The sequence below is a fragment of the Carcharodon carcharias genome, chromosome 31 (genome assembly GCF_017639515.1).
Source record: "Carcharodon carcharias isolate sCarCar2 chromosome 31, sCarCar2.pri, whole genome shotgun sequence".
Lineage (NCBI taxonomy): Eukaryota > Metazoa > Chordata > Chondrichthyes > Lamniformes > Lamnidae > Carcharodon > Carcharodon carcharias.
The window spans coordinates 3,195,191-3,221,520 of NC_054497.1; the positions used below are offsets into that span (position 1 = coordinate 3,195,191).

Consider the following 26,330-nt stretch of genomic DNA (forward strand, 5'->3'; position numbering starts at 1 on the left):
CCTTTTTTCATAATACAGCAACCAAAAATGCATGCAGAATTCTAAGTGTGGTCTCTCCAAGGCTCAATACAAGTTTAGCATAGCTTGCCTACTTTTCAGTCCTAAGCTGTTGGGCAACATTTAGTGATTGATGTATTTGTACTCTGAGGTCCCTTTGTTCCTCTGCTCCACCTAGACTTGCACCTTCCAAGTAATAAGTGACCCCCTGTTCTTCCTACCAAAATGTGCTACTTCACAATTATCTGTGTTGAACTTTATTTGCCAATTATTTGCCCATTTTGTAAGTTTATTAATATCCTCCTGTAATTTGTTGCAGACCTGCTCAATATTGATTATCCCCGATAGGATTGTCAGGCAACTGCCAAGAGCGCAATGTGGCTCAGAGAGGAAAAGCAATGCTTACAGTCCAGGCTATTGGAATGGACTGCCAGCGCTGTGGTGGAAGTGAGAAACCATGCAATCATCTAAGAAATAACTAGGTGCAGTAATGAAGTGTTCTTGATGAATGAACGAAGATGGCTGAATGACCTTCCTCACCAGTAAGGATCTTTTAATCTTGCAAAATGCAGCAGCAAGAGCCCTCAACCTATAATGAGATGACTGGTCAATCAAGCTTCTTTCAGTGATATTAGATTGGTGGAGAGATATTGCTCAAGCCACCCTGAGGCGAATTTGGTATCAGCCTTTGCTCAATAGTGGCACGTTCATCCCGATTTCAGAAGCGTTGTGTGTTCCAGCCTCACGCTGGAGGTTTGAGTGCATAATGCAGGTTGACACATCAATACAATACTGAGAGAGTACTGCATTGTCAGAGGTGCTGTCTTTCAGGCGGGCTTTAAACCAACGCCATCATCTGCTCTCTGAGGTAAATGTAAAAGTTCCCATCATATCATTTGAAGAAGAGCAGAGGAGATTTCCTAAACAACCAGGGTGACCAACTCTTACGAAAATAAATAAGAAACACTTTGACCGTGGGACTAGGTGGGAGGTGCTGGTGACCATTTGAGTGGAGAGGGGTAATGGGGTGGTGTTGCTGTTGACCATAAAGAGTGGGAGGGGGAAGTTTGTGAGAGAAGTGGCGTGGGGTGGGGGGGGGGGGGGGGGGTTTCTTGTGATGGTAAGTGCGGGAGAAAGGAGCAGATTAAAGCAATTTATCTTGAGGAGTCAAAAACCTCATCATCTCCCTGGCTGGTCAACTCGCAGATTGGCAGTCCCGCTCAAAACGCACACCTGAGACTCCCAGGCTCAGCCTCCCACAGGCTGTCCTGGAAGTACGGGACAAGAGACGTGAAACCCTTAAGGGTTAGCGTTGGGTCCAGTATGACTCTACATCTGTCCCAGCTCTGAAGAAGAGTCACAGTGGACTCGAAACGTTAACTCTCTCTCTCTCTCCACAGATTCTGCCGAGCTCTTCTTTATGTTTTTATTTCGGGTGTCCATGGAGCCTCCGCAGTATTCTGTTTTAAGTGCGGGACAGTCAAAATGAGGGGCGACCCCTTCAGACCTGGGGCAGTTGGTCACCCTGCAGGAGGCTGACAGACCAGCTGAAAACCCGCTTCGTCCAACTGGACAAACTGCCACTGGCCCGCCTTGGCCCAGTCTCAAACAAGAGGAGAGCAAGTGTCCAAATGTAAGGGCCAGGAATAATAATTCAAACATAAAGTCTCATTTAAGAGAAAGGAAAAGGTGCAAATCATAAGGCTGGTCTCGTGCGTATCCCAGGCTCTCATTTCCGGTGGTGCCAAGGGGACATGGCGCCCAGTCTTCGCTTCAAATCTACCGCCTTGGGCTCAACCAATCAGAGCCGCCGTTTCATGAGCGTTTGGGAGACGGCCATCGCGCGCGCGTTTTAAAGTTTTCTCCTTCGCACGTCACCTGCTTCAAATGCACCAATGGGAATTGACGTTCGGTGAGGGGCGGGATACGATTGGACGTGGCGTCGTACGTTTCTGGCGTCCGATTCGCCAATGGTGGGGGGGGGGGGGGGGGGGGGGGGTGGGGTGGGGTGGGGGGGGGGGGGAGACGATTGGACGTCGCGTGGACGTTCCTTAACGCCCTGGCGTCTAGTTAACCAATCATAATGGGGTTTCAAACCGAGTGGGCGGTGCTGCGTTCGGGTTCAACCAATCAAAAGGGCGAACTAATGAATATCTAAATACGGCCGCTGGTCCAATCAGCAGTCAGGCGGATTATTTTGAACGTTGAACGCTCTCGGCTGGAAGTTTCTGGAGCGGCGGCGGTTGAAGTGTCAGCTTTTCATTCCTGATCACTCCGCGGCCATGGAGGCCGGAGCCAGCCGCTTCAGCGAGCGCTACAAGGCCACGGCGGGCTTGAGTGTGGAGGCGCTGCGGGTGAAACAGGCCCGGAGCCGCTCCCGCTCGCAGAAGGAGAACCGGGACCGGCAGCTGAGGAAGAGCCGCCGCCTCGAGGCGCCGCCCCTGAGCCTGGGACCCGCCGCCGGCGGCGAGCAGCACGGAGAGGCCGCGGATCCCGGGCACCCCAGTGAGTGACTGGGCCCAACGCAGCGGGGGGGAGAGGGGAGGGGAGGGAACGGGAGGAGGGAAGGGGAGATGGAAGGGGAGGAGGGAAGGGGGGGAGGGAGGAAGGGGAGGAGGGAGGGAGGAAGGGGGAAGGGAAGGGGGAGGGGAGGAGGGAAGGGGGGAGGGGAGGAAGGGGGAAGGGAAGGGGGAGGGGAGGAGGGAAGGGGGGGAGGGAGGAAGGGGGAAGGGAAGGGGGAGGGGAGGAAGGGGGAAGGGAAGGGGGAGGGGAGGAGGGAAGGGGGGGAGGGAGGAAGGGGGAAGGGAAGGGGGAGGGGAGGAGGGAAGGGGGGAGGGGAGGAAGGGGAAGGGAAGGGGAGGGGAGGAAGGGGGAAGGGAAGGGGGAGGGGAGGAGGGAAGGGGGGGAGGGGAGGAAGGGGGAAGGGAAGGGGGAGGAGGGAAGGGGGGGAGGGGAGGAAGGGGGAAGGGAAGGGAGGGGGGAGGGAGGAAGAGGGAAGGGGGAGGGGAGGAGGGAGGAAGGGGAGGAGGGAAGGGGGAGGGAGGAAGGGGAGGAGGGAAGGGGGAGGGAGGAAGGGGAGGAGGGAAGGGGGAGGGAGGAAGGGGGGGAGGGAGGAGGGAAGGGGGAGGGAGGAAGGGGAGGAGGGAAGGGGGAGGGAGGAAGGGGAGGAGGGAAGGGGGAGGGAGGAGGGGGGAGGGAGGAAGGGGAGGAGGGGGGAGGGAGGGAAGGGGGGAGGCGGGGAGGGAGGAGGGAAGGGGGGAGGAGGAGGAAAGGGGAATGTTTTTTTTTAAAAAATACTTTTTATAAAATATTTGGAAGAACATTACAAAACATTTCTAAATGTCCATCACAAAAGGTGCAATCAGATTCAACTTTTACACATGGGATCACGAGGTGCTTCAATACAATCAATGAATATTACAGTCATTTCCATGTGGTACTGGAGTTATCAGCAACATCATGTTGCACTCTGAGGTGCTTCAATACAATTATAATGCAATTAGTATTCACTGCCTACATTCATTGTGAGCCGTACAGCCCGAGGGGTCTATACAATTCGTGGCCCTTCAGTCTACTATGGCGACCTTTCCCCATTGCGCCTTTGCAGCGGCTGCCCCAAGCTTTAGTGCGTCCCTCAGCACATAGTCCTGGTCCTTGGAATGTATCAGTCTGCAACACTTGGTTGGGGACAACTCTTTGCACTGGAAGGCCAACAGATTTCGGGCAGACCAAAGAACGTCTTTCACTGAGTTGATGATCCTCCAGCTGCAATTGATGTTTGTCTTGGTGTGTGTCCCTGAGAACAACCCGTAGAGCACAGAGTCCTGTGTCACTGCATCTCTCTCCAGACCTTCTTTGCAAAGGCCCAATCCACAAGGAGGTGAACAGCGGTCTCATCCTACATCTTGGTGCTTGTTGGAAATTTCTGACGATGAGGCAGTCTGCCAAATGACTTTGATAGTCTGCTCGAGGAACCATCCGACAGGATCCACCGTCTCCTTTTCCTGCAGGGCCTCTAAGATGTTACGTGCCGACCACTGCCTGATGGACTTGTGGTCAAAAGTGTTGCTCTGCATAAATTTTTCAACGAGGGACAGGTGGTACAGTACGGTCCAACTACTTGGAGCGTTCCGCGGCAGCGTGGTCAGACCCACCCTTCGCAACACCAGGGATAGGTAGCACCTCAGCACAGTGACACTTGGTGTTTGCGTGCCGAGGGTCTGCGTACAGCTTGATGCAGCCGCACACAAAGCTGAACTTCAAGATGAGGACGATGTTGCGCATGTCCTGTCCCCCATCTAGAGGCTTGTGCATCGCGTCCCTGCGGACACCATCCATTTTCAACCTCCAGATAAAGAAAGATGTCTCGGGTGATCGTCATCATGCAGGAGTGTGGAATGGGCCAGACCTGCAACAGCGAGAGTGCCTCACACCTGATGACCAGGTTCTTACCCACAACGGAGAGGGACCATTGCTCCCACATGCCCAATTTTCTTTGCACCATAGGCACTTGTTCATTCCAGTTTTTAACGCATGCCCCAGTCCCTCCGAACCATATCTGTGGGTGGTGGGCAATGGTTAGATGAGGTTAACTTGTAAACTTTGCGCCCCATCGAAGCCTTTCAAGTATTGCCTCTTGGTGCCTGTGACTTTTTTTGCGTATAATGATTTGGCCTCAGCGTGAACATCAGGGGAGGTTCTGAACACAAGTCTTGTCTGTTGCCTTTGCTACTCCTGTGCATCCCTAGTGTGTTTGGTTACTACATAGCTGGAGTGTGTCCTGTCAATTGGGATATGGTAATATGCTGAAACTATTTCCTTTAATTAATGTCCGTTGAACTTGATCTTATCAGAGTCTTTGAGGACAGCAGCACCACCACAGCTAGGACGTTTGGAGATGTTGCAGCGTTATAAGGAGGAAAAGCTACTGCGGAAACTGAAGGCAGAGCGTGAGAAGCCCAAGCAAATCTTCAAAGTTGGGATTTACAGGCCGGATGTGGTTCCCTTTCAGCCACAAAATACAGTGAAGCCAAAAGCTAAGGTACGGTGTTTATAACAATTCTGCATGATATAATCTCCATTTGTTGAAATTAAACAAAAAGTTCAAGACTGGTGAAGAACCAGCTGGAGATGGTCACAGAGGCTATACGTTTGCACAATGCAGTGGTTAGGTCATAAGACTTTGTGCAACAGCCTGTTATGGAAAGGAGGTTAGAGCCTGAGAGCAGCCATCTTCCTGGTGAATCTCTACTGTTGGCGATTAGGAACTCTAGTTGTGAGAAAAGACTTGAGACATCTTCACTGCAGAAGTAGTGAATAAGAAGAAAGTGGTTTTTAAATTATGCTGATTGAAGAACGGGCTACTCTTGCCCCTTTTTGTTCTTTTGTTCATAGACTTGCTGGGCTGAATTGCTGTAAGGTTCTGTTGTGTTAGGGGATGGAAAGCTTCGCTGTAGGGAGTAGAAGCAGCGGTAATAGTTTTTGAAGGGAAGAGAAATAACCATTTGAAGTTGAGAAAGATGGTGTTAGAGCAGCAGCTCCCAAACTGGGGCAGGAGCAGTATTTTCAGTCACAAGCTTTCCCCCAGCCTGCTCCCGACTCCTGAGGGAGAAAGAGACCCTAGCAGGACAGCCCTGGACCCACTGGATCGATACCACTTTAGCACTTCTAGGGGTGAGTACGGAGTAGGCCTGGGGTGTCTGTGCGCTGACTTGGTGCAAGTTATTGACTGAGTGTGGGAAAAACCGGGAGGTCGTGCGGTTTCACAGGCACCAGCCACTAAATCAATAACGTTGCGGGGGGAAAGGGCCGTTTTACGGTTTGTGGGGGGGGTGGTTGGAATCCTCTGTCACCAGGGAATATGGAGAGCTTGGCTGAAACCTGCATTGGGACATATAATTTTACAAATTACTTCAAAACATGGATTTTCATGTCTATATGTATTTTATGTTGATTTATAATACCTGAATTTTAATAATTATATACCGAATGTTACTGTGTTTTATTATTTTGTTTTGGTTGGTGTCTGGGGTCTGGCAATTTTCAAATGGTAAAATGGGGTCACATTGGAAGTACATGTCAGAGGGAAAGAGGAGTGGAATTAGTTTCATTGCAGGAAAGGCTGTCACAGACTCATGGGTCTGTTTGGTAAACTTGGCATCAAACTCTTTTTTGACGTAGCATTTGGAGATGGAACAAGGCAGATGGTGGTGAAAAGAGAATTTGAGACCAATGCTGTTTCAGAGCTCCAACCACCGCTGTGGCGCACATGAGTTGTGAGGTGATAGCCTCTCTGATACTGTGCACACACTCTAGTGGTTAGTGAAGTTTGATTCGGAGATCTTGAGCGTATATTAATTTTATATGGTGCAACTTGTATATACTAATTTTTAAAATCTGAGCCAGTCGGTGTTAATTGTAGTATAAGGGCCTGGCAAATATAGGGTTAATGTGGGACTGAGTACAGTGATGTAAGAGTATGACTTGCAGCTAGGGGCCATTTAAGTGTTGGACGGAGCCGTGTGTGCCAGCAAGCATGGAGACAGCTCCTAGCTTTGTAACCTCTACTGTATATTTGTAAATAGTTTTGAGTCAATAAAGACTGTATTGACCGACGTATGACTATGAAGACTTCTTTGGACCTAGCGAGCTGTAAGCAACACCCTACAGCTTTGGAAAAACTCAAAACTTCACAGAAAACGCAGAGAAAAACAAAATTGCTGGAAGGCAGAAAAATTCAGCAAAGCAGTCTGAACTGAAACACTCCAGAAGCAGTGGCACAGAGAAAAATCGTCAGGAACAAAAAAAGGCTTGGAAGCTGAAGGGACTGATTTAAAATTCCTTACTGCAGCCGAAGACCACATTGTGTTTCCTTCATCAAATCCCAGAGCACACTGCTAAACCCTTTAAAACTCCAACCTACAGTAAGTCCTGGGAAATCAATTCAACGTCAGAAGTGCAATTTGAAAAAACATGTCGCTAATACCTAAGCCCCGAGTTCACTTCGAAACGGAAAAAATAATTAAATAATCTGGGAGATTCATGACTTCTAAACTCAGCTGAGAGAAAGCAAAATCCAGGATTAAATTTGCAATTTTAAAGTAAGATGCTGAGCAAGAGAACTCAACAGGCAGTTGATTGAGGCAGCCATTTGTTTTTAAAAACTTTCAAGCTGAGAATGATTGCCATTCTAGTGGATCCCTTCAAAACCTGCAAGCTTGGGAAATCCCTTTGTCCCCAAGTGATCGGTGACACCATCCTGAAATTAAAGCTGAACCTACTCATAAATTTTTTGACCATGGATTCAACACATCCAGAACAATTTGGACTTGCCCAAGGGCCAAACCTAACTGAAATTTTTGGCATTTATTGAGAAGGGAATTTCTAAACTACTGGAGTACATCAGATCTAAGATGAAGTCAGAAAAGGTTCAGATTAATACTTTTATATTGGTTTGGTGAACTTGTAGAGGAAGTAATCCTAATGCAAGGCATTGATTGAACCCTCAACCATCTTCGAGGAAATATTCAACGAATATTTTAATCTTCAAGTTATGCAGTGAGCAAAGATTTAAAAGATGGACAGAAAACCCCCAGTAAATCTACAAAGGGAAAAAAGACACTACCCAAGCAAACCATATGAGAGCACCAGAGAGCCAATGAGCTTTCTGGAAGTTGCATAAATATCTTTTTGGAACCCCCAAAAACATACCTGAACTGCACAGTAGGTGACAGTGTGGAGCAAGCAGCTGGCTGTGAATTTAGAAAAGCTATCTGATGAAGTCCAAAATACACACACCCTGTGAAAAGATAATGAAGTAAGGTTGGAAAATGTTCACATCAAAGCTGAATTGGGAGATTTGAAACACGGGGTTGTAATTTCCAACTAGTGAAAGAAATGGCCTACAGGAATTGGAAGAAATAAATGCATACTTATCTGCTCATGAAAATTACGCTAACGCTTCCGATCGCCAGAGTTGCTTGGGGCCTGCATCAAAAGACTCATCACAACCCCCAGTGAAGTGCAGCACTAGCAGATTCGAGGAGGCCATGGCCCCTTTTTTTTTTTGTTGCAGCACGAGCTGTCGGAAAACAGGTAAATTTAAAGGGCCTGGTGAAATTGACAAGCCAGGGAGAAGGTACGTGGATAGGATTTGGATGAGGAAGATGCCGGTGGTGTTGGGTCAGGTCAACGGGGGTTTTCCCGTGGGTGTCGGTCTGACAATAATTACCCAGAAGTTATAGGTTTTAATTCTTTTTCTGGGTAACTATTCGTGTAGTCACGGCAGAACCATCCTAACTTTGCAATTAAAATCGCATTTTCGGATGGTTCCCAGAGATGCTTCCAGAGGAAGTTTTCACATCTGGGCAATTGCCATGCAAACCCTTACCTGGGAACTTCTGAGGGGGATACCCCCAAATTGAGCTGGAGAGCTCGAAAGTTATGGCTCAAGATTTGAGCTGAGTATATATTTTTGAAAACGCATGATAACATAATGAACCAAACTGTTCAAGATCTGAATGAAAAAATTTCGGATGTCACAAAGATATCAAAAGGAAATAACTTTGAATCCATTGTTGGGAAAACCCAACCAGAAATACAGCAGGCAGAAAATGCACTCGAGTTGCGGTTTTGAGAGAACTGAAGAACCAGCTGGCAGAGAAGATTCAGGAATATTCTATATTCCAGGGGAAAGCGAAGAGGTCCAAGAGACTAGAGAGCTGAAGAAAATGGGTGGACGTTTGGAAAAATAACTTGAAAACATAACGTTTCCAAAGATATATATACAAAGATGAATCCTATGATCCCTTGCTGATGTTACTACTGGACACGCCTGATCCCCGGGTGGAACACAGCTTAATAGATCCTAACTTTTAATTGTTTGGTTAGCTATATGGAGAGGGGCTACTGAACAGAGTCAGCCAATGAGCTTTTAACAGAGTAAAACATTTATTCAATAAGAAAAGATGAACTAATGTTACCATACTCCTTCACCCACAACAATACCTTTACAGATATATACAGATTTGTAAGGACAACACAAGTTACAAAAGCTATCTTATACTCTAATGTTCACAATAAGTACAGTCCATGTAAACCAATGGCCAACCTGTGGTCTGAAACCAAGTGACAGATCCCACCCTAGACAGATGCTATGGATCTCTCCTCAACTGCCACCCCCACCCCACCCCCAGACACTTGTTACACCATGAGTCAACCAGTCTCACTGAACTCCATCTTTCACACGAGGGTTTCCAATCTCCACTTTCCAAGAACTCTCCTTTGAATCATCTCCCAAACCGATGCTTTCTCTCAGATGCCTTCCACAAAGGTTCACCTCCAGGGTTTCGAGCACGCCTTCTGATGTTCCTCTCCTCTGGGCCGTCACATGTTCAAGCTTTCTTCCATGCACACACACACTCAGACCAGGTGTCAACAGTACCACTGCTTCATATGCCCATACCAAAGAGTTACAGATCTTTCTTTTTGTCTCTTTGGACCTTCTGACTTCTCACAACCTTTTATGTCGCTTTAATTCTGCTTCCTGCAGCTTGGAGCCTTTCTCTGCCTCTCACTCGTAACTTCACTTAACAGGATAGTTTCCAGGTTTCTGTCTTTCCTTTGATTATAAGGTCTGCTTGGGACTTCCCACTCCTCTGGATTTGGGGCTTTCTTCTTTAGCTTGGAACTTGCTTTCTGGCCCTTTTGCTCCAGTCTCTCCCTGGCAGCCACTTTCAACCAACTTTAGCTTGGGACTGACTATCTGCCCCTTCTCAGCTGCTTTTGCCTGCAGCTATCTTCAAAATTGAACCCAAAAACTGCTATTTCTAATTGTGTGGCTATGGGATGGACCTGCCTCCCTGGACCCCTGTCGCTAGGCAATAGCCCAGTTTTTCTACTCTTGGGTTTGTTTAACTTCTCTTCCAGTCATAAGCTCATTAGAAATGGAAGGACCTTTTTAAAGTGAAAATAAAACGCAACTTGACATTTTAACGCACAGATATAGGAATACAAATCAAACTTAGGAATGAGCTTTAGCTTTAATGTTTAACACCCACAAATAAACTTACTTTTGCTATTCTAGATTCTTAAACTCCCTCTTTCCCAACAAAATTAAGTAGAACTTCTCGAGCGTTAAGAGTCTCAAACAATTGGCAGAAGTGCAATTACAGAAACGTGAGCTTGAAGGAATATACAGAGGAATTATGCACAGCTGAAATAGTGTAGAGAACCAACTTTCACATATGAAAGATGAGTTTGTAAAGGAAAAATGAGAGCTGATGAGAACACCTGGGATGTCTCTTACAGGAGGTGAAAGAGGACTTGAAATGCTTAAATGACAAACTTGTAGAAGCAAATTCAACAAAGATCTTAAATTAAAACTTGATGAACTTCACGCATCAGTCTTGAATAAGCATCATGCAAAACCTGGAACCTGCCTGGAACAGGAGAGAATGGCTGATGCATCAGAACAGTTGCTTGAAAGCATGAATTAACAGCCAAAACTAATCAACTACTTTGGTCCAATCTGAACAACGTGAAGGTTGAGATAATGCAATATGGAAGAGCAAATCCAGGCTTTGAAAGCAGATAGAAATTCTGCGAAGCAATTGACAATCTAATGAGTGAAAGAGTCAATGGAGCAGTTGGCCATGGAAGAAAGATTCTGAACAGAATTGAATGCCCAGGTGAAGTCATCAAACTTAGTTTGAGTTCTCTGTAGAGCTCTCATATAAGGCAACTCAACTTACCAGAGCAGTTGTTGTGCTGAATAAAAAGAAATAAGCTCAAAAAACCACTGGAAAAGAAAGTACTCAAAATTTGTGTTAAATTGTGAAACAAGTGGGAACAAGGGTGCCATTTTTGAAATGTAAACTTCCACACGTCGCAACGGCCCACATACCGGGAAATGGGGGGGGCGAGGTGCGAATGAGGAGACGAGCACAATGCTCGTCCACCCTGTAAGAAACAAGTTAGTGTAGCAACCACTGACCAGTGCAACAACCAAACTGACCAAGTGTAGGTCGATGCAAAAGGAAAGGATGAAAACATACCCAGGTGCCAGAACAACCTCCAAACCTACAGAAAGAACCAGCAACGACAGACCTTACCACTCCTCCGACAGTAGTGTGAACGAGACATAGAAGGATTATAAGGCCTCTAGACTGCCAGAATCTTTGAATTCAAGGACTTGAAAAGGGGCAATAGGGTAGTGAGAATGTAGTAATGACTATGTAAGTGTGTGATACTTTATAGTAATAATATTGTAAGGCATAAGGTAATCACTTAATGCATTGGATAAAGACATGTTTGGAGTTGGGCGGAGGTGTGGTATAAAGGTCTGGCGTATAGGGTTAATGTGGGACTGAGTACAGTATTGCCCACAGTGATGTAAGGGAGCACATGACCCACACCCAGGGTTAGTCTATTGTTGGACAGAACTATGTGTCCCAGCAAGAATGGAGACATCTCCTGGCTTGTACCCTTTACTATAAATTTGTAAATAGTTCTAAGAGAAAATAACTTAACCTACATGTGACCACGTAGACCTCTTCAGACCTACCGGACTGAGATGCAACACCCTGGAACATTAATGTTGTGCGGACCTGTCGTGGTGTGCAGATTGCAGGCCTAGTGGATATTGACAGTTAGAGAATCATAGTTCACAAATAAAAAAACACAATGCTGGAAAAACTCAGGTCTAGCAGCATCAATGGAGAGAGAGAAGCAGTTAACGTTTCAAGTCCATTCTTCAGAGCGGTCATACAGGCTCTCTCCACAGATGCTGCTAGACCTGAGTTTTTCCAGCATTTTCTGTTTTTGTTTCAAATATCCAGCATTGCAGTATTTTGCTTTTATCATAGTATTATAGTTATTGAGTTCCAAGTGAGGGAGCAAGCATTATGGTTAAATTCATGGAAAAGTCAGCTTAGTGAACATTTATTTTGCACCTTGTGACTTGTTTATCCAAGGTTATTTAATAGCCATAACATATTGCTACTGAACCAAAAAATGTGTGTAAGCTGTAATTTTTTTTCTTCTAGGGTTTAGTGCCTTCATCTTATGATTTGAGAGTGACAAGATCAATGTCTAAGAAACAAGAGCTGCTTGTGACAAAGGCACCCAGTGCACCCAGATTCACAGCTGCTGCAAAGGTAATTACTTCAAAAGGCAGGGCTGTAGTATCGAGTAATTGTGCTGGTAATATATTATGGTTTAGTTAGAAATTCCCTGGCTAATTACAAAAATTTTGTTTCCAATGCATCTCCATATTATGAATTATTTTTCAGTAAATAACATGTTTGAGGAACAATGAATTGCTCACTCATGAAGGTGAGTGTTTTGTTAGCTGTAAGTTTGTGATTGCAATGAGGTACCAAGTTTGAATTTGCTTACTATATATGTTGCAGGCGGGCCCTGTCAAAGGTAACATGACGACATCTAATAGAGGAGGTTCTACGGTGGCCACTGGAACAAGGAGTCAGCAGCAAACCATTCAAACTGCGGGACCGAAAGTGCCAGCTGCAAGGGAGAAAAGGGGTAACTTTATTTCATAACAACATGGTAACAGCTTGGAGATGTTTTACTCTTCATTTTTGGAGGGAGAAAGATTTAGCATCCAAAGAGAGATTTTTGGGAAGAATGCTCTTGAGATTTTTAAGTATTCAGGGTTGTTGGGAATCTAGATAAATTAAATGTGTTCTACAGAATTTTGGGCTCAATCCAACAAGGTTTTACAGATACAAGCTCCAATGAAGAAAGATAAATAAAGTTTACACTAAACTACTTTTTAATACAATGGTTGGGTGAATGTATAAACTGGACTGCCATGGCTGTTCTGCAAATTCAAGAGGATCCCAAAAGCTCAGAACTCGTTAAAATGTTTCATCTTGGAAACATGGAAGTATAGGGCTTGAATTTAATGGGAGGGTACAGTACACAAGTTTAATAGCACAAATGTAGGGAGCTACCTTATGTACACTGGGCTCTGGAATCTGGATTCAAGTGAGAATATATTAGCAGTTTCTGATGCAATTGCCTGTCCCTTCACAACATGTTCTGTATGAAGTGCTGCAGAAATCCAGTGACATTGAAGCACTTAACATTGTTTGCTTTCTTACTAGCATAGATTGAGCTGATGCAGTTTAGTACCTGGTGGCAGCATTGTAAGCCAAGTACATTACTTATATTATGATGTTCCATTTGCTTTAATCGGGTGAGAAATTTCCGCATTTGGTGGATTTCCAACATTTGGATTCTGAAATTCCGCCATTCTAAATATGTCTCTGACCCTCACCACCTCTGTAGTTCAAACATGGCTGAGCAATTGAAAGCGCAAGCATCAGAGAGAGTGAGAAACTAATCTATAGTTGTGATTGGAGGAGCAGTGAGTATGGGGGAGACAGAATATGTGGGGAGCTGTTCCTCCAGTCGCATCTTATGTCTTTTCCACACTGGCTGCACCAGCTCCTCCAATCACAGGTCCCTTACTGACCCCTTTTGCTAATCCTCCAGAGACAGAATCTATGATTGGAGGAGCAGCAAGGACAGGAGGGGGAAAACCAGTGTTTGGAGGTTAAGGAGCAGTTATCCTGGCCAGTGACAGCAGGAGACTTTCAGCTGCACCATCATCCATCACTTCGACCTAATAATCACTGACCAATCTGACCCCATTCAACATCCTCTGTGATGTTGAAGACAAAAAGCTGAATAAGTAAAAAGAGCAGGCAAGAGATGCCCTAAACCAAGTCGGGGCCAGGAGCAGGACCTCCAACAGCTCATCAGCCACAGCCACTTCCAACATGACTGAAGCTGGGAAGGAGAGAGTTAGCCTGGAAAATCCCCACCACCTACGAGGCTAGGAGCAGGCCCAGAGAGCCATATCTACTGACTGTCTTCACAGTAGCAGCTAACAGAAGGTCCATACCCCTGGGCCCACAGCTCTGCAGTATTGAGCAAGGGAGGGATTTAAAAGAACTCCAGTTATTTAAAATACCATCCCAGGGGTGGGGATGAGTGTGTGTTTGCTTTCACTCTGCAACCTCAGGCTATGGAGAAGAGGGGGCTTGTGGGGGGTGTGGTACGTGAAACTTTCTGTCCTTAAAGGTATCTTGGTTGGTTCACAGTCTGAATGTAGCTTGAGGTTTAATTTCTATAGAAAAAGAATCAACATGAACGGTGGGAGTAGTTTAGGGAATATCAACAGTAGCTAAACAGTAGGACAGAATATATGACCAGAAATAATTGCAAGAAATGTACTGCAATATTCGTAAGTGACTTTAATCTTCACATCAATTGACAATGATAGCCTGGAGGATGAGTTCGTAGAGTGTATTTGGGACAGTTTCTTAAAACAATACATTCTGTGACCAACCAGGGAACAGGCTATTTTAGAACTGGTACTGTGTAATGAAATAGGATTAATTATCTCATGGTAAAGGATCCTCTAGGCAAGAGTGATCATAGCATGTTAGAATTTCGCATTCCATTTGAGTGAGAAATGTGGGTCCAGAACCAGTGTTTTAAACTTGAATAAAGTCAATTAGAAGGGTATGAAGAGAGTTGACTGAAGTGGATTGGGTAAATAGGTTAAAAGGGAAGGTGATAGAGAAGCAGTGGCAAACATTTAAGGAGATATTTCACAACTCAACAGAGATATATTCCATTGAGAGACTCTACAAGAAAGATGCACCGTCTGTGGCTAATGGAGGAAGTTAAGGAAGTATAAAATTGAAAGAGATGTGCAAATCCTGCAAAGATTAGTGATAGCCCAGAAGATTGGGAAAGTTTTAGAAACCAGCCAAGGATGACTTAGAGGGTGAAATTGGAGTATGAGAGATAACTAGCAAGAAATAGAGAAACAGATAGTAAAAGCTTTTCCTAGTATATAGAAAGGAAAGGGAGCATTGGCCCCTTAGTGGATGTAACTGAGGCATTAATGGGGAAGAAAATAAGAGGCTTTGAACAAGTATTTTGTTTCTGTTTCACAGTAGAAGACCCAAAATGCCCCAAGAATAGTAGAAAATCAAGAGGTAAAAAGGGAGGAACTATCATTATCACTGGAGAAAAAGTAATGGGCAAGGAACTTAAGGCTGACATGTTCCCAGGACCTGATGGCCTGCATTCTAGGGTATTAAAAGTGGCTGCAGATGTAATGGATGTATTGGTTGTAATCTTCCAAAATTCCCTAGTTTCTGGAAAGGTCCCAGGAGATTGGAAAACTGAAAATGTAACACCACCTCTTCAAGAAAGGAGGGAGACAAAAGAGGAAACTATATTAGCCAGTTAGCCTAGCGCCTGTCATTGGGGAAAATGCTGCAATCTGTTATTAAGGAGGTAGTGGCAGAGCATTTAGAAAAGCATGGAATCAACATGGTTTTGTGAAAGGTAAATAGTGTTTGACAACTTTATTAGACTACTTTAAGGAAGTAATGAGCTTGGTGGATACAGAGAAGCCAGTAGATGTACTGTTGGTTTTCCAACAGGCATTCGATATGGTGCCACACAAAAGATTACTACACAAGGTGTTGGGGGTGATAGTTCAACATGGATAGAGCATTGGCTAACCAACAGGAAACAGTCAAAATAAATGGGTCATTTTCAGATTTTTTTATTCTTGGGATGTTGGTGTCCCTGACTAGGCCAGCATTTATTGACCTTGAGGGGCTGGTGGTGAGCTGCCCTATTGAACTGCTGCAGTCCATATGGTGTAGGTACATCCACAGTGCTGTTAGGGAGTTCCAGGATTTTGACCTAGCGGCAGTGAAAGAACGGTGATATGTATTCCGAGTCAGAGTGGCCAGGTTGGCAAACTGACTAGTGGAGTGCTGCAGGGATCAGTGCTCGGACCTTGACTATTTATGATCTTTATTAATGACTTGAATGAAGGTTCAGACTTGTAGTCAGATTTGCTGATTATACAAAGGTAGGAAAGAAAGTTGTGAGGATGCAAAGGGATTTAGATAAGTGAGTAAAATTTTGGCAGATGGAGTATTATGTGGGGAAAATAAAAGGTGGTCCATTTTGCCAGGAAGGATAGAAAAGCAGAATACCTAAATGGAGAGAGAATACGGAATGCTGCAGTACAGGGAGATCTAGGTGTCCTTGTATATGAATCACCAAAGTCAGTATTTATGTACAGCAACTAATTAGGAAGGTAAATGGAATGTTGGCCAGTTATTGCAAGGGATGGAGTATAAAAGTAGCAAAGTCTTGCTTCAATTGTACAGGGTATTGGTAAACCATATCTGCAGTACTGTGTAGTTTTGATCACCTTAGAGGGATATATTTGCATTGGAAGCAGTTCAGAGAAGGCTCACTCGGCTGATTCCTGGAATGAGGGGTTTGTCTTGAGGAAAGGTTGAGCAGGTTAGACCCATGTTCTTTGGAGTTTAGAAGGGTAAGAGTTGATCTTATTGAAACTTATCAGATCCTGAGGGGGCTAGACAAGGTTGGTGCTAAGAGGCTGTTTCACCTTGGGGAACCTAGAATTAGGGGGCACAGTCTTAAAATAAGAGGTTTCCCATTTAAGACTGAGATCAGGATGAATTTTTCTTTGAGGGTCGTTAGTCTGGAATTTTCTTCCCCAGAGTAACGGAGGTCGGGTCATTGAATGTATTCAAGGCCAAGTTAGACAGATTTTTGATTGACAAGAAAACCAAGGATTATGGGGGACAGGCAGGAAAATGAAGTTAGGGCCACAATCCGATCAGTCATGTCCTTATTGAATGACAAAGCTGGCATGAGGGGCCAAGTAGCCTGTTCCTGCTCCTGTCGATTCATAGTGTGTAAAATGCAGCATTTGGTGATAGTCTGCAAGCTGTGGGTGGGATTGGGGTGAGGGTCCTTACTAGGCCAGGCTTGGGCTAAGGGTCTGTACTGGGCCAGCTGTTGCTCAGAGTGCACAAGGCTCTCTGCTTGAGAGATAGGAACTCGGCCTGGAATTGTCACAGCAACTCTCGGGGACCCCTCCCTCGGTTTAAGGGGATTCCATGCACTGACTTTTGAGCACTGGACTGTAATGGGCCTAGTGATTTTTAAAATAGGAAGTGTGGGATTATACACTGGGGTATATGACTATCCTCATTCCTGCGGTGTTGCATCAAACTGACCCTTGAATGTATTGATTCTTGGCTACCGCATTATTCCACTGAATCGGTCAAGATCAGTCAGTCCATCAAACATCAGCAATTGAACCTGGAAACTTCCTGAATTGGGGTTAATGGTAGATTGCTCGGCCTTTGGGATCTTGACTGCCACCTTTTTAAGTAAATAAACCCATGGTGGCGATGAATGGGGAGGCAATGCCAAATGAGAAAAGAAATGATCAACCGTGCAGAAATTAATTTGGCCTGTCATAGCTTAAACTGCATATGCCTGTCTGGTTTCTGTTTTATTTTGTCAAATAGTTGGAACTTGAAATGATTCTGATCTTAGTTTATTATTGGGAATTGTATTTAGAATCAAAATTTGGAAAAAAATACCAAGAAACTAAGCAAAGATGGTATCCTGATCTCATGTTAATTGTTTTCAATGACTGGAATTGAATCACCTTGTCGCCTTGGGTGATGAACAGACACTTCAGGTGGCAACCTTAGCTCATGGGTGGTGACATCTTGCCCCCTTACTGAAGCTTCCCTGTCTATGATGTACATAATCCAGCAAATTCATATTTTGTTATTGGTATGGACCTCATCCTGTATTACATGTAAGACCTGTATGAAATGCTGATTAGTATTATATTAAAAAAGCTTGGACTTTGTTTTTTGATAGCCTCTGATCGCTTTTTAAGGATCCCTGGTTAGGCCACACTTGGAACAGGAAAACCTGAGCTGAGCATGCTCAGCACTGATGGATTTCCAAAAATAGTCCTTAAACAGGCATTAGGTCCCTTATTAAGATTTGCAAGGTGCCTGTTGAGATGGCCTGTTCCAAAATGGCATTAGACATTTTTCAGGTGTCCTTGGATTCAGAACATGGCTTTGCAAAATTGCAGCTTTGCATATCTGAAATTGGCAAAATCAGAGCCAGCTAAAACAGATTCACTGAGATTAAAATGTAGAAGGGAGATGAATCATTTGTTAATTGCTTGGCATCCCTAATCTTGCAAAACCACAAAGTGCTGTTGTCAGTTAACTGTTATTACTTGTGTGAGCACTCTATCTGGAGGTCAGACATTTGTTTTATTGTAGACTTCTAACCCAGTTTCAGCCTTTTAACAAACCAATCTTGAAAACCTGATTGTTACTTTGAAATTTAAGTATCCCAAATGTGTTCTACAGAACTGTTTAAATGTTTAAATGCAACCTATCAAACCTATTTGAGCATGAACTGATAGAAAATCTATTAAGGTTAATCTAACTGACTAACCTCCAAATGGTGATCTTTTACTTTGTGCCTGGAAGAAAACTATATCCTGCAGTGCAACTTAAATCAACGTTATCGACTTTTTTTGCATTCTCAAATTTGTATGGAAATGACAAACGAAATGTAACTCGCAAAGATGGTGACTTTGAGACACTACCTAATCTTTGTTCCCCTGCAAAAAGTAAAAGGCTGCATTGATCAGGCAAAGTACTTAGACCTGAGTTGAAATTGTAAGTGAAGGAATCAGTAGTAATTTTCTTGTACAGCTGCTTGGTGTGAAGAAGCTGCTTGAAGGAGCCCACCCCGCAGTGCCTCAATGGATGACAAAGTAATGAAAGCTATTAAGAGTAAATTAAAAACATTCTGATACTAAAGATTATCAACTGGAATGGAAAGTGCAGATCAATGTTAAGAGAAAAACTAAAATGGCTGTCTAAAAACTAGCACAAAAATTTAAATTTATGGCAGTAGAGATAAGTTGTAAGCATAACAGAAGGGTGGGTGGGAATGATGTATTCAGTGTCACCAATTTCAGAAAAGTGCTAAGATTTGCCATTGTGGACATGGGTGAAAGAGTGAATTATGTAGTTCAATGTTAATGAGGGAATGACAGTTTAGGAGCAGAAGCAATATGGATGTTCCAAGGCCATTGCTGCTGGATCTTTGAATAAGATTCAAATAAGCAAAACATCTGAGTCATATGGGATTTGTTATGACCACCACTAGTTGGAATATTTAGGCTGTCATTGGAAAGGGGTCGACCAAATAGATCGGAAAAGCAATTGCGGAGTTATGATAGGTAAGGTCCCTTAAGCTAGTGTCTGGCTGCTGTTCAAAAGGGATAGGATATCGGACTGTATAGCATAGCAGGATTACTTGTTTCGATCTATTATTAAGCATTGTGCACATTTCTAAAATGTGTTACAGGAAGGATTAAGCTAGATTGGAAAACAGTAAACAGGGCCTACTAAAATATGCATGGGCTAGAGAGATAACATGAGGATACAGCAAGAGAACAGGCCTGTAGGTTCAGGGGCAGGTGGTGGTGGTGAGGTTTTCAACACAAGTTTTGCAGAGGACAATTCTGCAATATTTGAATGGGTAGCAACCTCAGATCCAGAAGACTTGAATAAGCCAGAAAGCTTCAGCTGGAGTGTTTGTTTCTGGGCACCACATTTTATGAAGGATGTTGAGACCTTGAGGGTGCAGAAATGATTTAACTAGAATGGCACCACGCTTGAGGGACACCAGTTGTATGCAGAAACTGGAGTTGTTCTCCTTTAAACAATGTTAAGGGAAGTTTTGAGAGATCCTCAAACTTGAAATGGAAACATTTGCAGGGGAATGAGGAAAGAGCAGAGGGTGGTGTGATTAATTTGATTGGTCTTTTAAATAACCATACAGGTACAATAGATTGAGTAGCGTATTATTCTACGCTTTGAAGATTAATGTGGGTTGAAGGGGAAGGTTTCATTATCCAGGAGGTTATTCAGAATATGGAATAGTTTACTAAAGTAGATTTTGGAACAAATTGATTAGATCAGTTAAAATTTGAACAGTATCTTGAAAAACTACCTGATAGAGCTGGAATGTGTTAAATATACCTATCATCTCCAGCCTTGATGGTTTCTCTTTTTTTAAAAGAAACAGAACTGTAGCTCGTCAAATGATGTCAATAAATAGCAACAGACCACAGATTTAAAGCAGGCTTGATTTATGTGCCTGAAACCTAGCAGGGTACTGGGTTTATAAATAATACAGCAGAGCTCTTAAAAGCTTTTTTAAAAGCCCCTAGTCGAACTTTAATGTTTAGTAGAATCAGAATTTTTTAATTTATTACTTTCAAGTAAACTGGGAACTGCAGCATTTTTATATAAATAATTTAAATTGTAATCCAGTGTGACCCATTTTGATTTCTGAAGTACACATTAAAATATTATCCTAAGTTCTGTTCCTTGCCTTAGTGTCCTTATCTCCATTCAAACACACTCCTGGTATTTTGTGCAACATTTTTTTGTGTGGTGATGAATTTTAATGCAAACTAGGTAATTTTCAAATTACTTTTTCAATGAAGGTATATTTAATTTCCAGTTTATAGCTTATTGACTTTCCATCTTTTAAATTGAAATGTGTGAATTTACCGTTGCTGTTATTACAATGGCTAATTATCTTTAATTCTCAAAAAAAAAATCTAGATGTCCAAGCTTCATCCGTCAAACCATCACAGGCAAGGAGTCAGGCTGAACCAAAAACTGCACCAAAAGCTCTTAAACCTGTCCATGGTAAGTTCAGCTTGAGTAAGCTATGGCACACATTTGCTCAGCTGGTTAAGTCTGAGCAATTGAACTGGAAAGCTGGGATCTGATTCATAGCCTGTATAAGTTCACTCTTGCTAGCCCCAAGTTGGCAGAAGGGAAAAATCTGTTCTGGAATCCTGGTACTATCCAGCATCACTATTGGCCAGAATAGTTTTTACTGGGATGCCTTCTGCAATTGAGTAGCCTACAAACTAGTAAATGTCATTGGCTCAAATACAAATAGCCCTATTTTTGTCTTTATCGTCTAAAGTCCTTTTGCTTCAGTAAATGGCCAGTGTAGCTCCCTGTGCTTACACAATGCGTTAGTTACAAGCTTCTTCATTATTCAAGCTACATTGTGATAACTGGATCTGGAGCTGTTTTATAATTGGCTGTAACACACCAGTAAACAATGCTAGGAAAAGATGGACACAGCTCTTTCTAAACTAGATCAGACTAACTAGTAATAATGGTGAGACAGAGTTCTGCCTGAAATTTAGCTACTACATTTGCTTTCCTGTTAAATACCCACTTCAAAACAGTGTGCAACCCATGAAAGTTCTAAATATGCATAATGAATTAGATTTTTTCATGGACAAAAGTTGAGAAGAAATAACTATGGTCTTTTTGCAATTTCATTCAATCTTCAGTGCCATATGTTGAAGATTTTTGACCATTTTATTGTAGGAAGAAGTTATATATGATTATTACGGTGCCTTTTGTTAAGAAAAGCTACTCAATTTTAAAAATCCTCCTCCAAGCCACTGAGGTCAAGAGCTGACTGATGGTTACCTATAAACGATTGGACAATGAGCTTCAGACTTCCAGTAGAACCCATTCACAAAAATGGTGTTTTTGCGTAAAATTGCAGTGTTTGTCTGGTTGGAATCTGCTCTTGGGGAAAATGTGTCTGGTTTCATTGGACATACTGTCCACTGGAAGGACAGCCCTTCATACTCTGTTCCACTTGTGCTCAGAAGCAACAAGTGGAAATCACAGCCTGACTGCTATTTGTACATCTAGTTGCTGATTAAAGCACTGATATCGGTGTCAAGAACTCATTGAAACTGATTCCCTGTTGACGAGTTTGAATATGGTTGGCAATAATTAGAATTCTTGCTGCTTTGAGACTAATTTAAGTTTATCTTTTGTTTAGTCACTAAGCCTCAAACAACTAACAAAGCAAAGAAACCAGGAAAATCAGGGGAGAAATCTAACTGCAAACTGGTGAGGGTGATCATATATTTCATTGGACTTGCAATTCCTTCACGATCAAACTCTTGAATAGTATTTTTCTTTTCTGTTTGCCCATATAAAATGGAGTTTTTAACTTACTGTAATTATGCTGATCCTGTGTATTTCACCATACAAATTTCTCTTACTTATTACAAATGTCTTACAGGAGCATGATGTGCCTGCCATCCCATGGGGAAAATAAATCAATTAAGTTTATGCAAATTCAGTGACTCTGGGTGCACTCTTACAAAGAACATTATGCAGCAACAGCAAACAGTTAGAAGGCAAATGGCATGTTGGCCTTTATTGCAAGAAGATTGGAGTACAAGAATAAAGTTTTACCACAGTTGTATTGTGACACCATGGCTGGGTTTACGGTGTGCAGTTATGGTCTCCATATTTGAGGAAGGATATACTTGTATTGGAGGTGACACTGTAAAGTTTTGCTACATTGGTTCCTGGTTTGAGAGGGTTGTCCTACAACGAGAAGCTTGAATAAATTGAGCCTATTTTCTCTGAAGTTCAGAAGAATTGAGGTGATCCCATGAAAAATACAGGATTCTAAAGGGATTACAGGCTAGCCACTCAGCTTGTTTCCATGGATGGGGAACTTAGAACATGTGAACACAGTCTTATAAGGTGTTGCTCGTTTATGACTTTGGAGAAACGTCTTCACTTAAAGGGTTGTGAACCTTTGGAATTCTCTGTTCCAGAGGGTTGTGTTGCTTCATCATTGAGTATATTTAAGGCTGTGAGACACGGATTTTTGGTGTCTCAGGGAATTGGGGGATGTGTTGCGCAGATGGGAAAGTGGAGTTGAGGTCAAAGATCAACCATGATTGTATTTAATGATGGAACTGGCTTGAGAGACGTATGGTTTACTTCTATTTTTTGTACTAGTGAACCACCACCTCTTCTGCACGGGGTAGGCCAACCAATGCACTTTTATAAGGCATTGTGGAACACAGCATTCCTTTTTAAAAAGTAGAAGTGTACAATTTGGTGTGCCTTAGGCCATTCTGTAAAGGTGAATGTTGTCTCTTTATCCTGGATGGAGTGCCCCCCCTTGGTTATTTCTTCCTTCAGCAATTCTAATTGTTTGTGAGAGCTCTGGGTATTCTCTCAAGGGGAGGCATTCTGCAATATTGGGGAAATGGTCCTGCCATGCATTAAGGTTGCCAGTTTGCTGGTCCAGCATATAGTACAATAAACTTTGCAAAACAGATTGTAAACCTGATTACTCTACATATTTAGAACTCTAATGCCTGTTTGCTGCATACTCTGTTCACAAATCATCCTTGGCATAGCTTGCATTGAGTTGTTAGGAGTGGGATGCACATTACAATCAAGAATTCAGTGCATCTGAAACAAGTGTTTTCCTACATATTGTAAGCAGGCAAATCTCGTACCCCTCTCACTTCACAGCTGTCTAAACGTGTAAGAACTGCAGTTGTATAAATGAGTAGCCCTTTGGATCAAGCTACTTCAATTCAAAAGTTACGCTTTGGGTTTTCATATTTTATACAAAAATACCTTTAACATTAAGTTATTGAACGCTGTAAATAAAGATATCAATTCCTGATAACAAAAGGCCAAGGAAGCCTATATTGCTGGGTCGGTGAAGGATAAACCTTATAAGTTCCTGGATTGTTATGTAATTTGCTGATGCTCTAATTCTTTTTTAAATTTGAGCTCCATGATACGGTACTCATTACACTACGTTAATGACAGCCAGTTACAGCACCTGTTATTGTTGAAAAATGTCTTGAGGGACTTCACTGAAACATAGACAAAAGCGGAGGCAGAGCCACCAGAGGAGATATTGGGAGAGGTGACCAAGTGTGGTCAAATGTGGGTTTTACAAAGGAGATGGAAATGTTTAGATTTAGAATGCAAGAGGTTTTGGTCTGTATAGCTAGAGGTATCATTTTAAGGGAAAGAAGTCAGAGTTGGAGGAATGTAGAGTTCTTCTAGTGCTGGAGGCGGGGAAGGCTGAGGCCATGAAGGGTTTGGAACAGGAGATGAAAATGTTAAATTTTGGTATTATGGGAGACCGGAAGCGCATACTGTTCTTGTGAAAGTGTTTTTTTCCCCACAGGCTGCTTAGTCTATAACTTGGGCACTTGCAAATGCTTCCAACTGCATTGTTAGGGCTTTCTTCTAGCTGATGGGCTTGATCAAATCTACCATTCCATGTGCTCCAGCCTCAGCCTTATCAGAGCCATGAGTCTCCAAATTGAAGCCTGACAAAACACATGAAATCATTGTTTTCAGTCACATGTCCTCAGCGTAGTGAGAACAAGTGGCGCCCAAAAGCCTTTTTGATGCTGACAATTCAATCTTCATTATTGTTTCTGTCCAACCTCCTTGTACATTTTCATTGGAAATTTATCTGCCTGTTTTCCCGTTATGTGGTCTTGTCTATATTTTGTAGTTGTCATTTGCTGGAAATTCAGGCTAATTGAATCAAAGTTTGCAGAAAATTGTGTGACCTAAGTGCACACTGGATGTAATGTTTTAACAATGCAGCTGGTGCATTATCATTACATTTTCAAATGTGAAAATTTGGTTTCTGAAGTTAGCTTGGCTACAAAAATGTTCTTGTATAGGTGTGGTTTTAAAAGGACAGTCAAATTACACACACACAACTGACTGAATAATTTTAAAATTCCCCTCCTTGTTAAATTGATTCCTTACTAATCTCTGACTTGATGTGTGCAGCACCATAGTAGCTCTGTTGGAATTTGCTTATGTTGCAGATGGATGAACTGGCCTTATATCGTTCATGTTTGGTTAAATGTGGGAAATGGAATTAAGCTGTCCCTTGGCAACTCGTCATAAAACTATTGTAACGTTAGGAATGCAGCAGATGACTGAAATGTATTGCTGTAACCTTGCATCTCACCTAAGTTAGTTTAGTTAGAGCCAGTTAAAAGTGAAATTAAACATTTCAATGTTTTTTAATCAAAACTGCTTTGCAGGTTGCTCTTGATGAACCAGAACCTGCTCCTTGTGAAGAGCAAGAAATGGAAGCCATTGGCAAAAAAGATCAACCACCAAGTTGTGAGGAGCCAACTCCTCCAACTGAGAGTGACGATGGGCATCAAATGCCACCAGTACTGGGTGCTGGGCGTGTGGGCAAGAGAGTCTCCTTTGCACCTGAAAACTATGTCTTTGCACCTGTGGCCGGATTGCCCCAATTCAAATTTCCCCCACTCAGCCCCCGAAGTGTAAATCATTTCTTCGCACCTTGTTCTTGGAGTCCTGTTGAACACACATCGTAAGTTATTACTTTGTGCAAATGTTTGTTTCTAACCTGTGGGGGGTTTTTGTGCACCCATTTACCGTTCCCTGACTTTTCTTCCTCTTACAAAGGTAAGAATTATGCCCGTTTTCTACTGAATGCTGATGGCCCTTATGCAGCATACTTAGCAAACCTACTCTGCACACCCTTGCCAAACTTCAAAATCATTATTACCAGCTTAACCAATATTTGGCCTATTCCATACTGTTGCACAACATTCACACGTCCTCCCACTAGGGTATGCTGGCTAGCAATCAGGAGAAAGAACCTTGGCTGCTTGTTTTCCTTTTCTATCTTCTGTATGTCAAGGCTGGTCGGAGTAGTGAAGTCATACTGGCAAAGGGCCACGGTTCAGTCATCTGTGCCAAATTAACTGATTGCAGTTAGGTCAGCAGTTGGGATTATTTGGCCTCAGCCCATTTGGATAAGACATAGGAAATTTGGCTGTGGTTTTGGCAATTCCTGATTGACATCCAGTCTCCTGTGCTGGAACTGCACATGTTTGCAGAAGCAAATCAGGTACAGGTGTGTGTGCACCCTGTTATCAAATGGACTTCTGGAAAGGTAAACCAGTAGAAGAGCACCGCCTCCACAGTTTTGGCTTCGCCATTAAAAACAAGTCTCAAAGACATCCCTATGGGATAAAAGAGCACCTCATAACCTTTGGCTCACCCTACCCCAGGGGCAATGCGCGACAGTCTTTAGCGTGTATGCCCCAACACTGGATGCTATAGATGAGCTCAAAGAGGAATTTTACTCCATCCTGGAACGAGCATTGGCCTGAGTCCCACCGGGCGATAAGCTGATCCCCCTTGGCGACTTCAACGCCAGAGTTGGGAAGGACACAGATCTCTGGGGAGAGATGGGGTAGGGAAAGCCAACACCAACAGTACCCTGATCCTGACATACTGCATAGTACATGGTCTTGACATAACTAGCAACCCAACTCGAGAACAAATTAACAGTTCTACAGATGGCTAAAGGCTGAGAACCTGCAAAAAAATCCATGACCTAAAGAACAGCTGGGTGGAGAAAGCATAGGAGATCCAACAGATGGTTGACAACATGACATGCGAGGTTTCTTTAGCGCAGTCAAGACCACCTACAGGCCAAGGACCCACTCCACTGCT

General features: G+C 43.3%; 1 protein-coding gene across 1 annotated transcript in view; it reads left to right on the forward strand.

Moving 5' to 3' along the window:
- Positions 1–2,244: 2,244 nt before the first annotated feature.
- The window catches only part of dlgap5 (discs, large (Drosophila) homolog-associated protein 5), a 44,777-nt gene continuing 20,691 nt past the window's right edge, over positions 2,245–26,330 (forward strand). The window contains exons 1-7 of the mRNA XM_041177519.1: positions 2,245–2,502; positions 4,851–5,038; positions 12,042–12,152; positions 12,408–12,537; positions 20,559–20,645; positions 21,817–21,887; positions 24,878–25,176. Of these exons, the coding sequence (XP_041033453.1) occupies positions 2,280–2,502; positions 4,851–5,038; positions 12,042–12,152; positions 12,408–12,537; positions 20,559–20,645; positions 21,817–21,887; positions 24,878–25,176 (1,109 nt within the window). The 5' untranslated portion in view covers positions 2,245–2,279. The remainder of the gene's footprint in view (positions 2,503–4,850; positions 5,039–12,041; positions 12,153–12,407; positions 12,538–20,558; positions 20,646–21,816; positions 21,888–24,877; positions 25,177–26,330) is intronic.